Source organism: Bufo bufo, chromosome 6 (assembly GCF_905171765.1).
Source record: "Bufo bufo chromosome 6, aBufBuf1.1, whole genome shotgun sequence".
In the NCBI taxonomy this organism is placed as follows: domain Eukaryota; kingdom Metazoa; phylum Chordata; class Amphibia; order Anura; family Bufonidae; genus Bufo; species Bufo bufo.
This window is the reverse complement of record NC_053394.1, coordinates 232,791,620-232,806,788: the sequence shown is the minus strand read 5'-3', so window position 1 is coordinate 232,806,788 and position 15,169 is coordinate 232,791,620. Positions and strand designations below refer to the sequence as shown.

The window sequence follows — 15,169 nt, the reverse complement described above, 5'->3', positions numbered from 1 at the left end:
TAATTTTATTTTATGCTGAAGGTAAGCAGCCAATGATATTGTAAAAAATGTACTAACTTTATTGTGTGTGTCCTGGAGAACCGTAAGACGCCCAACCACTTTGGCGAGGGGAAACCTGCTAACCCAGAAACTGGTGAAAGCAAGTGAGGGTTTTTAAGGGATAATACTAATAGGCAGTTGAAAAGGAAGTTGAGCACAGACATAAGTCCTCTACCCAGTTGACAGGACTTGTCAGAGCCTTCACGGTTCAATACAGCCAGTCCTGGAAAGAGTTCTGCTCTGCTTCCGTCTCAATTAAATTATAAAAAATGGGTGCAAAGCAAGGAAAAGTCTCTCCACCCCCTCCGCATGTGGGAGAAACATGCAAGGATTATGTAGCCCGGGTCTGTGGGACTAATCATTATTTAGTTACTCCCTGGGTGGATAATATGGCAGGATGGACAGAGGGGATGAAGAGTATAAATCCGTTCCCTTGGGAAGGGGCTAATGACACCTTCCATATGGACATGGTAAAAGGGTTAAGTTTGGGTGACATTGAAGCTTACCCATATTATGGTCCAGACCCTCAGTGGGACATGCAGTATATGAAGTTGGGAGGGGAAAATTGGCTTACTTATGCACCATATTGGTATGACAGATCAAATAAAACGGTTAAGAAACAGAAGGCAGAGAACCAGGAGGGATATAAAAAGAAACATGAGTTAGAAAAAGAATTGACAAGGGGTTCACTTCAGAAGCCCCCTCCTCCCTATTTAGCAAATATCCCAAAGATATATCCATCCCTCTCAAAAGATGATTTAGATCTACTGGCGGCGTATACTGCTACTAACATCCAACCACCTACAGCTCCCCAGCTCCCGCAGCCGCCTCCGCAGTTGCCCCAACCTATGCCTGATCAAAGTGGTCAGGATTTAGCGGCTGGTGCTGTCGGTGATGGGGATGTCATATCTCCCATGCGCCTTAGATCACAAAAGTATTTTCCCAAACCTGAACATATACCTCTTCCTGACATTGACCCCGAGGAACAGTTCCCTTTTATGACTGTAGGGGATATCTTGTTAAAGAAACCTCTTGATGTAGAGGATATTAATAAGATTGTCAAGCACTGCCCTAAACCCTCTTCATCTTCATTATTTGAAGAGAGTTTGTAAAGGGAGATGTCTGACACAGGAGGATATGCGCCTTATAATAGATGGGATAGTAGGGCACAATTCCCCCTGGGATTGGAGCAAGGTTTCCTCTATAAGCACTATAGAGCCCCCGAATACCCCGGCTGGAAATTATTAATTAAATACTGAGGCGGGCATAGACACAATGTGGGAAGAAATTAAGTGTGAAATGGAGAGGTGTTTTCCAGACTAGGTCCTCGCTGCCGACTGCTGTAGCCTGTAAACAAAAATCAGGAGAGTCTGTTATAGACTTTTGGAAAAGGTTTAATGAAGTTTGGACTCTGGAGGCAGGAAAAAGTATTCAGGATAATATGCATTCTATGCTCATTCAGACTTTCCTTACCAATCTACAGCCACATATCCAGCTTACTGTTAAATGAATGAGCTCCGAATGGCCTAGTCTTAATAAAGATCAATTCCAAAATAAGTTAATGGAAAAAGATGCGACTTGTTGTTTTGAAATGGTGAGACCTAAAGAGGCCCATTTCCAAACTCAGGATAGGAATTGTCCCACGAATCAGCCCAATAAGGGAAGAGGCAGTAGAAGGGGTAGAGGGCAATACTCTGGGAAAGTGGGGTATAATAGAAATCGTCCTGCAGGTTGCTTTAATTGTGGTAAGACTGACCACTGGATCAGTCGATGCCCTTACCCACTCAAACAACATGCCCCAAATGATACCCAAGCTCAAGGCTCCCAAAGATATCCACAAGCTCAGATCCGAGATCTTCCCCCACTACTGCCACAGCCCCAGAATAATACCCCTCGCTTTCCTGTAGCCTGGGGGCAGCAGACATCACAATGAGGATGCCCGGGGGACAGTATCCCAGCATTCACTCTCATCACAAACCACTATAAGGAATCACCACTGATAGTGTTAACCATAGAGGGACGTCCACTCCCTTTTCTTGTAGACTCTGGTGCTACTAGTAGTACTATATGTGAGGATTATTATAGCGGTCCAAGAGAGAATGCTGAGCCCTTTGTGGGAATTAATGGGATACTGACCAGATCTTACAACACTCCTCCTCTCTCGATCCAACATCCATACAATCACCAGTCAATGTTCACACACAGTTTTAGGATCATTCCAAATTGTCCTGTGAATTTATTAGGGAGAGATTTGTTTGTTCTGTTGAGGTTGCAGTTGGGGATTAGCAAGACAGGACACCTACATGTCACATCCTCAGTTATGCCCATTCATGTACCAAAGGGTAATTGTTTTCTATATGTGGAATGCCAACCACAGGATCCGCTACTTGATCAGGTTCCTCCTGAGGTTTGGCCAAATACTGACCAAGATGTTGGCCTTATCTCTTGTACACTATATAAGGCAATGCTTAAGCCCGGCGCTGCACCTGTTTATATTAAACAATACCCCCTTTCCCCAGAAAAAGAAAAGGGGATTGAGTCTATGTTGATGGAATTCCTAGAGGCAGAGGTAATTGAGAAAATTATTTCCCCCTATAATACACCTATCAACCTAGTGAGAAAGGCTGACAATACCTTTAGGTTTGTCCAGGATCTTAGAGCGGTAAATGCACAGATCATACCCATAGCCCCTGTGGTTCCAGACGTACCATCTCTGCTATCAGCTATTCCTGCCCATGCAGAGTTTTTCTCTCTTATTGATTTAAAGAATGCAATTTTTTCTGTCCCAGTGGACAAGGAGACACGACCACTCTTTGCTTTCACATGTAAAATTCGCCAGTATACTTGGTGTAGAATGCCTCAGGGCTCAGGGTTATGTAGACTCCCCAGTAGTCTACTCCATTGTCCTCCAAGCTACACTGCGCCCTTGGACTGCCCCTCATGGTTCTGTCCTTCTACAATATGTGGAAGATCTCCTCATATGTAGTTCTACTCGGGAGGCTTGCCAGGCAGATTGTGTTAGTTTATTACTGTGTTTATGCGAATGTGGTCACAAAGTTTCTAGGAAAAAATTACAATGGTGTATGGACAGTGTTGAATACTTGGGCTTTGTTCTCAATAAAGGTGAGAGGAGAATCAGCCATGCCAGAATTACTGCCGTACTGGGTCTGCCCCGCTCACAAACCAAGAAAGACATGTTAACCTTTCTTGGCATGATTGGTTACTGCCGCCAATGGATTGCTGATTGTTCCTACTATGATAATATTCTGAGACAAGCCACTCATACTGATATGCCTGACTTCATTACATGGTCTGATGAAATGTTACAAGCTTTTAGTCATTTGAAATGTGCAATGGTTTCAAGTCCTGGTTTGGGCCTACCCGACTATGGCGTGATGTTTCACTTATTTGCCAGGGACAATTGTAAAACCATGGCGGGAGTCCTGGCGCAAGACCATGGAGGCAAATTCCGCCCTGTTGCCTTTTTCTGAAAGGTGGTTCCCGTACAGGTTCAGGGTATGCCTGCGTGTCTCAGGAGTTTGGCAGCTTGCGCTATGGTCGCTGAGATGGCTACGCCTGTCACCCTAGGTCATCCTACCACTCTGCATACCTCACACAATGTTCAGGCCCTGTTGAAGAACATACATACTCAACATATGTCAGCACAAAGACTGAGTGGATATGAAGTTTTGTTGCTCTCTAATCCTCAACTTCATATCAAATACTCAACCCCCACATTCGGTCCAATGGCTATACTGAATGCCCTACTAGGATACAAGGGAGAGCAGGATGATTTGCCTCTTCCCCATGTCTGTACTGAGCTTATACATGAACATACCTCACCTAGGCCTGACTTTCAGTCCACATCCATTGAAGGAGCACCTGATGTTTTTGTGGATGGATCCTGTTCCCGCCCTAATGACAACACTTATCATGCAGGATACGCTGTGGTTCAACTCCCTGATGTCATTTTGGAATCAAATCCTATACCTTTTCAGCCCAAGCAGCTGAACTGATTGCCCTTACTAGAGCTTGTTGTCTTTTTGAGGGAAGAGATGTAAATATATACGCAGATTCCAAATATGCCTTTGGGGTTGTCCATGATCATGGGGTAATCTGGCAGAGAAGAGGCTTCATAGCTGCAAATGGGAAGCAAATCTCACATACCACCCTAGTACATGATCTCCTGGCCGCCATCCTATTACCACGCAAAGTTGCTATTATCCATTGCAGGGCACATACAGGTCTCCAAATGCACATGACTAAAGGGAATGCCCTGGCTGATCAGGAAGCAAAAGAAGCTGCCATTAGAAAGCCAGCGACTGTTCAAATGCCCTCCCTAGTTCCAGAAATTACCCTCGCTGACAATCTATTGCTCAGCCTCCAGGATTTGGCTAGCAGTAGTGACAAGATGGAATGGCAGTCGGTAGGTGCAGTACAAGACCCTGATACGGGTCTTATCTGCAAAGAGGGGAAACCATATATTCCAGTTGCAAGCGCCCCAATTTTAATTGCACAATATCACGGTCTTGGCCATAGGGGAGCACAGGCAACCACTGACCTCATTCGGAGAGATTTTTTTATACCACATCTTAGGTCAAAGGTACAATCTTATGTTTCACGGTGTATTATATGTCTCAGAAACAACCCAAATAATTCAAAGAAGGCCCAACACCAGCATCTGAATTACCCAACTTCGCCATTCACTCACTTACTAATTGACTTTACCCATATCCCAAAGACAGGAAGTAAGCAGGTGTATGCCCTTGTAATTGTGGATATGTTCTCTAGATGGCCGGAGGTTTTTCCCACTACCAATGAAACCACAGAAACTGTGGTAAAAATCTTGTTACAAGAGATCATCCCCAGATGGGGGTGTCCTGTTCAAATTAACTCAGATAATGGCCCAGCTTTTGCGTCCAGGGTATGTAAGGAGCTTTCCAAAGCCCTTAGGATTGACTGGAAATTCCACCTCCCGTATCACCCAGAGAGTTCCGGAGTAGTAGAAAGGATGAATCGAACAATTAAAGAAAAGATAAGGAAAATTACTGGAGGCACATTCACTAATTGGAAAAAGTTCTTGCCTATAGCCCTAGCAGAAATTAGGATGCAGCCTAATAAGAATACTGGCTACTCACCATTTGAGGTCCTAATGGGAAGACCCTTCCCCACTCCTTGGGGTCCAAAAGCCCCCATAATAGAACAAGGGGATCTAGAAGTAGTACAGGCAGAATATGTGAGGAAACTTGTAGAAACTTTTGATCAAATTGAACAAAATGTTGCTCGTGCCTCTCCTTTCTCTCCACAGGAACCTACGCATCCTTTCCAACCAGGAGATGTGGTGATAGTCCAGCGCCTGGCAAAAGGACGAAAACAGATTGAGTTCCCATTTGGACAAACCACCCGAGTGGTAGCAGTCACCAGAACAGCGATTCTCACAGAAGAGGCTCCAATCTGGATTCACGCTAGCAGGATAAAAAGGGTCCCAGAGGCTTCCTCTCCGGTGACGGATAAAGACAAAGAGGGTGAAGCAGGTGTGAAATCCCTGAACAAAGAGGGGAGCTCAGAAAAAGTTCCCCTGAAAAGTGCCTTGCCACGGGCTGAAGATGATGACACCACAATATTCTGGGAGATTTGTTTGTCTGCTAATAATTATTAGTCTTTGTGTTTTCTTGCCAGTAGGGCTTATTACTACATGTATTTATCACCCAGAGGAGAGGAGTTTCTTCTGTGGTGCACTAAATAATCTGACATTACACAAAAGAGCTCAGGAACAAGATCCCTTTGCTTCTAGCCCCTTTTTTTCTGAACAGAACAGTATAGTTAGGATGGCAAATGCCCTAAATGTTAGTTCATTGTGCCTTAAAGACTTACAGAGCCCACAGGATCTTATACAAACATGTGTTTTTGCTGTGCCTACACCCGATGAATCCCTCCTTGAAGTTTGGTCAATGGCTAACAATACACAATCTTTTATTCCCTTGTATGACCTCTGTGGGGAGTGCCAGAAATTAGGAGATAGCCGGGATAATATTAGGATAATTACTATCAATGTGACTGCAGCAGAGACCTGTTTCACGTTTTCCCAGGATATGACTTTATATTGTGATGGTAGAGACATAAAAAGTGGATTACCTAAGAATAGTGTATATGATTACATTGACGACACCTGTAAAAAGGATAGTAGGCTTGCTAGCTCCCTGAATAATTCCATGAGTTGTAATAAGACCATTGTGACTCCTAGTTTTATCTATAATTTAATGCTCCCTAAGGGATGGTTTTTGTCTTGTGGTAACAACACTTACAATTACATTCCTGCTAATGTATTGGAGGTCCCTGTGCGTTAGCCAGGCTGACTCTGGCCCTTCCCAGTCAACCCCCTATCAGGAGAGCTCACAGATCGGTTACCAAGACTTTATCAGAAGACTGTGACTCTACTTTACCCCTTCTCAGCCGTGCAGAATATGCAAGTTTGGGCGCCTCTATATTAGGAGTGCCCGGACTGGCTATATATAATGCTCGTACTATAAATTCTATTGCATGCGCCTTGGCTAAATCTCTGAATCATACCTCTATCGCTTTATCAGACATACTTTTAGATTTGCAAGGCATAAGAGGAGCAGTGCTAGAAACTAAGTTTGCTGTAGATTATCTGTTACTTAAACATAATACAGGATATCAAGATTTCAAAGGAATGTGTTGCTTTAATCTATCTGACCATTCCAGATCAATCCAGTCCCATATTCAAGCGTTACATGAAATTGCTAATAATATTAAGATGGATGTTGATTCATCCTCCTGGTGGGACTGGTTATTGAGCTGGCTGCCGGATTTGAGTTGGTTAAGAACATTATTTTTCAGCTTTATAATCATAATTGCTTCCTTGATTATCATATGCTGTTGTATTCAATGTATTCCTTCTCTCATTCAGATGTTTTATGCAATGTGTCCAAAACCCACAGATCCTGGACAACCATATGCTACTTACCTCTCTTTGAGAGAAAGAAGATAAGTCATATTCATGACTTAAGAGGGGATTGAAGGGTTAAATAAAGCAAGCCATATGCTATGTAGTGAGGAGTTTTATAAAGAAATGCTATTTGATCTGTACCAAGGACATCAGTCAAGTATGTTTGCAATAGCCTATATAGGGAATTGTTTGTACTCAGCAACCTTGTATATGTAAACCACACCTGTTAATGATTGTTAGAATGAATGTATATAAGACTGAGAGAACACAGATAAAATCAGAGTTATTTGTAGTGACACTAGAAGCGTGTATCTGTGTCTCTTTAAAATATACTCTCCGGACGTCCGAAGGGAAAGCAGTGTGCAGAAGAAAGACCCGTTCACACATGATGAGGTTACTTATTATTAATGTGAGGCACATGCAGGTCCAAATTGATAAAACAATGTGCCTCATATTAACAGCAAGTTACTCCAGCATGTACCTGATTAACCCAATCGTTGTATAGGGTTATATATTTTAATATGCACCTTGTTATGTGCGTGAATCAGTCAGCACCGCCCAGCAACCCTCTAAGCCCCGCCCCATAACCACCCCACCCGGTCCCTGGGAAAATTGTCTTGCATGAAACTGTTCCTTGGTGCAAAATAGTTTGGGGACCACTGTTCTAAAGGACATTTATTGCAGAATCAGACAGTTTTGCCCTTCAGTTATAAAGACCACAATGTTTCCTAAATCCATGAAATTCTACCGTTGCAAATAACCAGAGGTAACAATTTTCAAATATGTTATGATTCAGCTGTTTCAACGAATTTTACCCCAAAAATTTGCTTTGTGACAAATTAAATTTATCACAGATTTACTAATCAAAATGTGCCGTCATTTTGGCAACGTTTTCAGCAAAACAAAATCAAGTAACAAGTACAAGCTTCCATCCCTATCTATTGTTTTAGACACCTTTTCCGACCTTGTCTGACAAGGGGTGTGTCCAAAAAGGAAAGGAGTGTGACTTGCTGGAAAGGGAATGTGGCTTAAGGTGTGTCAATGGGGGAGATTACTGTCATTAAGACTGAAATGTACTATATTCCTTGCTCTCCTATGTGTTGGAGTGAGATGCGCCTGATTTTTTAAAAGATTTAAATTTATGCACATCTCTATGCCAGTTAGGGGCTGAAGTAGACTTGAGCTATAACTTACTGCAGTTTATTAATTCAGCAAGCGAGCAGGCTCCACCCATCCCACTAAGCCGCTCTCCTTTTCTCACCACTTTAGAAAACTTTTAATACCACAAAAGTTTATCATCCATTAATTTATTATCCATTATCAGACATGTGTTAAAGCGGACCTTTCATCAGTTTAGCCCTAGTCTAATTATGTTCTTACCTTATAGGGCGACCCCCCCTGTGACGCGGCATTTTTTTTTTCCAAAGACCCCCCCCCCCCCCCCGTTCGTCCGCTGTTGGCCGCGTTAATTTCGGTGCCTTATATTATAATCAGCCGACTCAGTTATACTAGGCGGAGACTCGCAGGTTCACTGGGGGCAGTTCTCTTCTCCCTGGGTGTGAGTGCATCCAATCAGAGCGCACCGCTCTTAGACAGGGAGAATGAGCTCCTTCCTGGCTAAGAGCGGTGCGCTCTGATTGGATGCACTCACAGCCAGGGAGAAGAGAACCGCCCCCAGAGAAACTGCGAGTCTCCGCCTAGTATAACCGAGTCGGCTCATTATAATATAAGGCACTGAACTTAACGCGGCCAACAGCGGACGAACGGGGGATTCTTTGGAGAAAGAAAAAAGTGCCATGGCATCAGTGGGGGCCGCCCTATAAGGTAAGACTATAATTAGACTAGGGCTAAACTGATGTAAGGTCCTCTTTAAATCTTTAGACAAAGTCTTAGTTCATATTGTCTACATTTTGGACACGATTAGTAAATTGCTTTCTATATTTTCATGCCTGACATTTATTGAAGCATACCTCCAATTATGAAATATTTTTTCTCTAAATGAATAGTGCATATAAATATAAGAAACTTTGCAATATATTGTATTAAAGATATAGGGTTCTATCTTATTTTATCAGGTTGCTTGGCAATTTCCTGTTTTTAACATTAAAGTCTGTAGAGAGAGAAGGGGGAGGAGCAGGCTGCAGGATGAGAGACACACAAACTGCAGTTTCTTAGCTCTGCTACGCTTCTAGTAGGATATAGCGCTATCACTGTTCAGAATGAGGTAATAAATCACTTAAGGTGCATTTACATGTGCTGACTGAGCAGGCAATTACTGGGATAGAATTGCTGCCCATAAACAATGATTGATGTGTCCGCAGAAGGCAGGGTTCACATCTCAGCTGTGAACTCTGGCAGTCTGTTCTCACGGAAGAACAGACTGCTGGAGTTCACCTTATCCGGCATAACCGGATACCACCATGTAGCCCTGGATCCCCAATCACTGTAATGGGATCTGGCGGTAATCCGTCCTCTTTCCGGCATATACAGTCAGGTCCATAAATATTGGGACATGGACACAATTCTAACATGTTTGGCTCTATACACCACCACAATAGATTTGAAATGAAACGAACAAGATGTGCTTTACCTGCAGACTGTCAGCTTTAATTTGAGGGTATTTACATCCAAATCAGGTGAACGGTGTAGGAATTACAACAGTTTGCATATGTGCCTCCTACTTGTTAAGGGACCAAAAGTAATGGGTCTTCTCAGCTGTTCCATGGCCAGGTGTGTGTTATTCCCTCATTATCCCAATTACAATGAGCAGATAAAAGGTCCAGAGTTCATTTCAAGTGAGATATTTGCATTTGGAATCTGTTGCTGTCAACTCTCAAGATGAGATCCAAAGAACTGTCACTATCAGTGAGGCAAGTCATCATTAGGCTGAAAAAACACAACAAACCCATCAGAGAGATAGCAAAAATATTAGCCGCGACCAAATCAACTGTTTGGAACATTCTTAAAAAGAAGGAACGCACCGGTGAGCTCAGCAACACCAAAAGACCCGGAAGACCACGGAAAACAACTGTGGTGGATGACCGAAGAATTCTTTCCCTGGTGAAGAAAACACCCTTCACAACAGTTGGCCAAATCAAGAACACTCTCCAGGAGGTAGGTGTATGTGTGTCAAAGTCAACAATCAAGAGAAGACTTCACCAGAGGGAATACAGAGGGTTCACCACAAGATGTAAACCATTGGTGAGCCTCAAAAACAGGAAGGCCAGATTAGAGTTTGCCAAACGACATCTAAAAAAGCCTTCACAAATCTTGAACAAAATCCTATGGACAGATGAGACCAAGATCAACTTGTACCAGAGTGATGGGAAGAGAAGAGTATGGAGAAGGAAAGGAACTGCTCATGATCATAAGCATGCCACCTCATCAGTGAAGCATGGTGGTGGTAGTGTCATGGCGTGGGCATGTATAGCTGCCAATGGAACTGGTTCTCTTGTATTTATTGATGATGTGACTGCTGACAAAAGCAGCAGGGTGAATTCTGAAGTGTTTCGGGCAATATTATCTGCTCATATTCAGCCAAATGCTTCAGAACTCATTGGACGGCGCTTCACAGTGCAGATGGACAATGACCCAAAGCACACTGCAAAAGCAACCAAAGAGTTTTTTAAGGGAAAGAAGTGGAATGTTATGTAATAGCCAAGTCAATCCCCTGACCTGAATCCGATTGAGCATGCATTTCACTTGCTGAAGACAAAACTGAAGGGAAATTGCCCCAAGAACAAGCAGGAACTGAAGACAGTTGCAGTAGAGGCCTGGCAGAGCATCACCAGGGATGAAACCCAGCATCTGGTGATGTCTATGCGTTCCAGACTTCAGGCTGTAATTGACTGCAAAGGATCCCTTAACAAGTGGGAGGCACATATGCAAACTGTTGTAATTCCTACACCAATCACCTGATTTGGATGTAAATACCCTCAAATTAAAGCTGACAGTCTGCAGTTAAAGCACATCTTGTTAGTTTCATTTCAAATCCATTGTGGTGGTGTATAGAGCCAGAAATGTTAGAATTGTCCCAATATTAATGGACCTGACTGTATGCTGGCTTTCATCCGGACAAAAAATGTTGCATGTAGAATTTCTTGTCCGGCTGAAAGCGGGCATGTACGCTGGATACAGTGACCAGATTAGAGTGCCGGAGTTCAAATGCAGATGTGAATCCAGGCTAAGCAGTTATTTCACCCCATGAATGAGCTATTTGCACATTCATCAGGCGATCTACAACACCTTTACATGGGCAAGTTATCGGGAATGAGCGTTTGTACTAACGTTCATTCCCACTAATCAACCTGACAATTGACCCATGTAAATGTGCCCTTACTAGCTGGCAACAACCTCCTCATCCTACCTCTCCTCTCCATCGATTGTGTGCCAGGCTGGAGACGCAGATGGGTGCTATTGGTGATAAGAGGCTGAGTAAGGGTAAATGTTACAATGGCATGAGCACTGCTCATTTGTTAGCTACTTGAGGGTGTAAATTTGTGACAATGTGCTTGTATTTCTCCTCAGTTGAGTATTGCATGAGTTAATGTTCCCTGGTCTTGTGTCTGCATCTGTTTGACTAATGAGTTTGCTAGTCTGCTATATATTTTCAGATTTGTTACCTTGCTATGGATTTTCCTGACTTCTGTGTCCTGTCCCTGGCTGTGCAACATTGATTTTGTTGGATCTTTGCACGTTCTGTCTGTGTTTGGATTCTGTGATGTCTCTTCCATGGATTTTGCTTGTGTGTGTTTGTATTATATCCTATTCCAGCTGTTGTCTGATCTGCCTTGCCAAGTTTCTGTGTCTGAACTGTTTCCTACAGTTTTGTGCCTGTTCTGTCTTGCTTAGTTTCTGCTCATGTATCTGTATGTCTGAATTGTGTCCTGAAGTATGTTTCATCGGTTTTGCATGTTCTCTGCCTGTTTGTCCACAGTCTGGGTCTGTCCTTGTTTTGCCTTGGATTCACTTGTGTTCTGCCTTTACGTCCTTGCCTGGTCCTTTCTCTGATCGTGCCCATGCTTTTGATGCCCTGCAATTTTGGTTCTGACCCAGTGTGTCAGCGGTTCTGACCCAGTGTGTCAGCTGTCAGCTATATTGGGACTATCCCTAGAGGTAGCAGCTTGGTGGTTTCCCTGCAGCGAAGTCCCGATTCCTGTATAGGGGTTTAAGAATGAATACCAAGGTTCCACCAGGATAATTCCCTCAGGTCTAACACAAAGTCAAATGGGTTAGTTGGCACAGTGATTCCACAACCATTTTCCATAATAGGAAGACAGAAGAAAGCAACTTGAGAAACCCACAAGGAAGCATAATTATTTAAGAAGATATATTCACCTGTGCTATTCATTTATGAAGACTTGTTCATAACTGGAGGGACACTTTAAGCTGTTACTTTACAACAGTGAGGAAATAAATTATTATCAGTGCAAAGTGTGATGGCTGCAGGTGAGCTGGCTAGTAATTATTCACTAAGAATTTGGCTTGAGGTTTCTAGGTAAAATAATTTATAAGGATGAAATTTACATTTCATGTTTTTTTTATAAATATTAGCTATTAAAATGTTTTCTCATCTAAACTATTTATTTTCAGGATTGGCCATGACTGCTGGACAGGTGTAGGTTCCTGCTCTGGGACCCTCACCTAATGGGAGTCCCATGACTACTGTTCGAAATTATGTGCAATGGAGAGATATAAAGCACATTACAGCAGCACATTCAGAGTAACACATGTTGTCAATTGGTTTCACTTTAGATGACGATGAAGAAAACAGTTAAAACACTGCACTGACCAACTGGTGTGTCTTCAGAAAGGTTCAAGAGTGCCATGTTCCCATTGTTGCTTCCAGGTCCATTTTCAAAAAAGTAGGGGGCATAATTGGTTTGCACTGCAGGATACAGAAATGTACATTATCCACCTAAAAGTCTCTCAAGATGCCATCACTACTAACACATTAGAAAGAAAGGTCAGAAGATTATATTGTGGTTTCCAAACTGGATCCTCATAGCTCTTTAAAATGAGGGCTTCTCCTTGCTAATATTGATAGTACTCTGTCTATCTATCTATCTATCTATCTATCTATCTATCTATCTATCTATCTATCTATCTATCTATTTATAACAACAGTACACAACATAGCCAAGCCAAAGTGCATTACACCCATCATCCTATTCAAACTGTTTTAAACAGCTATAATTACATTTTAGCCTGTCTGGAAAGCAGTATATGGGACCAGAAAACCTATAATGTGTTAAATTCCAAAGCACGATTTCACGTTAAACATTAATTAACATTAACATTTTTTCTTAACACTTTGTGTGTATAATTTCTTTGCAGTTTAAAATGATTAACCTCTCATGTGCCATGCTGAAACTATTATGAGATAGCACTAAGCAAATGGGACAATCAGTCTGAAAGGCAAATCCAACATCAAAATGTTAAAAACAGTTGTTGCTTTGTTCTGTTGGTACACTGATATCTTGTGTAATCATCAGGTGCTGAAAGTATTTTCTATAGTTGCCCTAAAGACTTATTACAGACTTATTTGGTCAGCAATACATTACATACTGACTATGAATAATTTTCCTATAAAGCCAATTTGAAAATAGCTTGACCCGTATTATAGCCCCCCTTAATTCTAACAGCTAAATCCCCATCCGTGTGCTGGGTCGATAAAGATGGATTAGCTTTCTTGCTCTGTGAGCGTCTTTGCTTTTCTTTTACATGTTAAAATAAGGTGATTTTACTAACCTGCTAGGCAAATATGAAGCAGAGACAAAAGAGAAGATGTTGTAAAGTCCCAGACATACTTCATCGCCAAGTGCAGAACTGTCACTTTCTTTCCTTGTGGTTTGCTATATTTTTATTTTAAAGAGCTGTAGTAGTTGGTGCCATCCAGGACAATGTAAGGGCTCTCTATGCCACGGGAGGTAACAGATGCTAAGATGCTAATCCGATGACACATCTTATTTTTCTCCTGCCTACTATCTAATTAGACCAATTAACTTGCGAAGAGCTGCGGGAATTCTTTTTTTTTTTTTTTTTTTTTTGTATGTGTGTGCGTTAAAGCAAAGAAACTGCCCAATTGTGAGTTAGTTTTCTGATTTAACAATTGGGGTATTAATAAAATATGAATTGTACATCTTCGACTAGTTGATAAAAAAAAAGGGGGAATATGAACAGTTCCACTAAAATGTTCTTTTCAGTTGATTTCAAGCATTAGTCCAATGATATAAAAGGGTATCATTTCTTTCAATTCTGTTTTTAGATTAAAGATTTAATAAGGGAAGAGAAACACCATTTTCACACAATTTCATATTTATTTGCAAATACCCAGACATGAAAATACATTTAAATACATTTTAGTATGTGTTTTTTGATGCAGCGATGACTATGATTTTTATTTATTTTTTACTTATTCATTTTTGCTTTGGGGAAAGGGGGGTGATTTGAACTTTTATATCTTTTTTTTTTTTTTTTTTTACTTTTTCTTTTTTTAAGTCACATCAGGTGATTATAACCAGCAATCATTAGATTGTGAATTGTATTATATTCCAATAGAGTGCTGCCACCTGCAGGCCTTCATTGGAATATGCCAGCGATAGGTATCAGAGCCTGCTTTAGGCTCGGGGCTATAACTGTAATGTAAGAGATTCAGCTGAGAGAGGTTGCTACGAGTGCAGGAGCACATGGCTCCCACATCTTCACTTCTCAGATACCCTGGTCACATTTGACAACAGCATCTGATAGTTTAAACGTCTGTGATCGGCCTTATTGCCAGGCCATAAGTTTGTTGAAACTGCTGAAATCCGGCAGCAATGGTGCCCAATGCACTCGCCAATTGGCACCATCTTTAAAGTGACAACTTCCTCCATACATGTACGTCGTACGTCGTCAAGGGGTTAAGTGAAGCTTCCATTTATATTTTATTATATTGAGGAGATTTTTCTACAGTTCTGACAACAATGTGTGACAACCATTGTAGATGTCAATGCAGCTCCCACAGGATTGTCATCCAGCGGACCTAGTTTTATTAATGATACGTCTGCCTTTTATTGAATCCCTTTTGAATTCAGAGGAAAAGAAAAACAGCAGTTTTGTTTGCTGGGAGCAGCAAAATAAATGTGAGTTTGTTTGCATTCACGTGTTTGATTTTAAGTG

The 15,169-nt window shown here is 41.8% G+C and overlaps 1 protein-coding gene across 1 annotated transcript in view; it reads right to left on the bottom strand.

Moving 5' to 3' along the window:
- The window catches only part of CDHR1 (cadherin related family member 1), a 191,453-nt gene extending 177,630 nt beyond the window's left edge, over positions 1 to 13,823 (bottom strand). The window contains exons 1-2 of the mRNA XM_040436306.1: positions 13,760 to 13,823; positions 12,801 to 12,896 (exon numbers count right to left, since the gene is read on the bottom strand). Coding sequence (XP_040292240.1) covers positions 12,801 to 12,896; positions 13,760 to 13,823 — 160 coding nt within the window. The remainder of the gene's footprint in view (positions 1 to 12,800; positions 12,897 to 13,759) is intronic.
- Between the last annotated feature and the right edge of the window lie 1,346 nt (positions 13,824 to 15,169).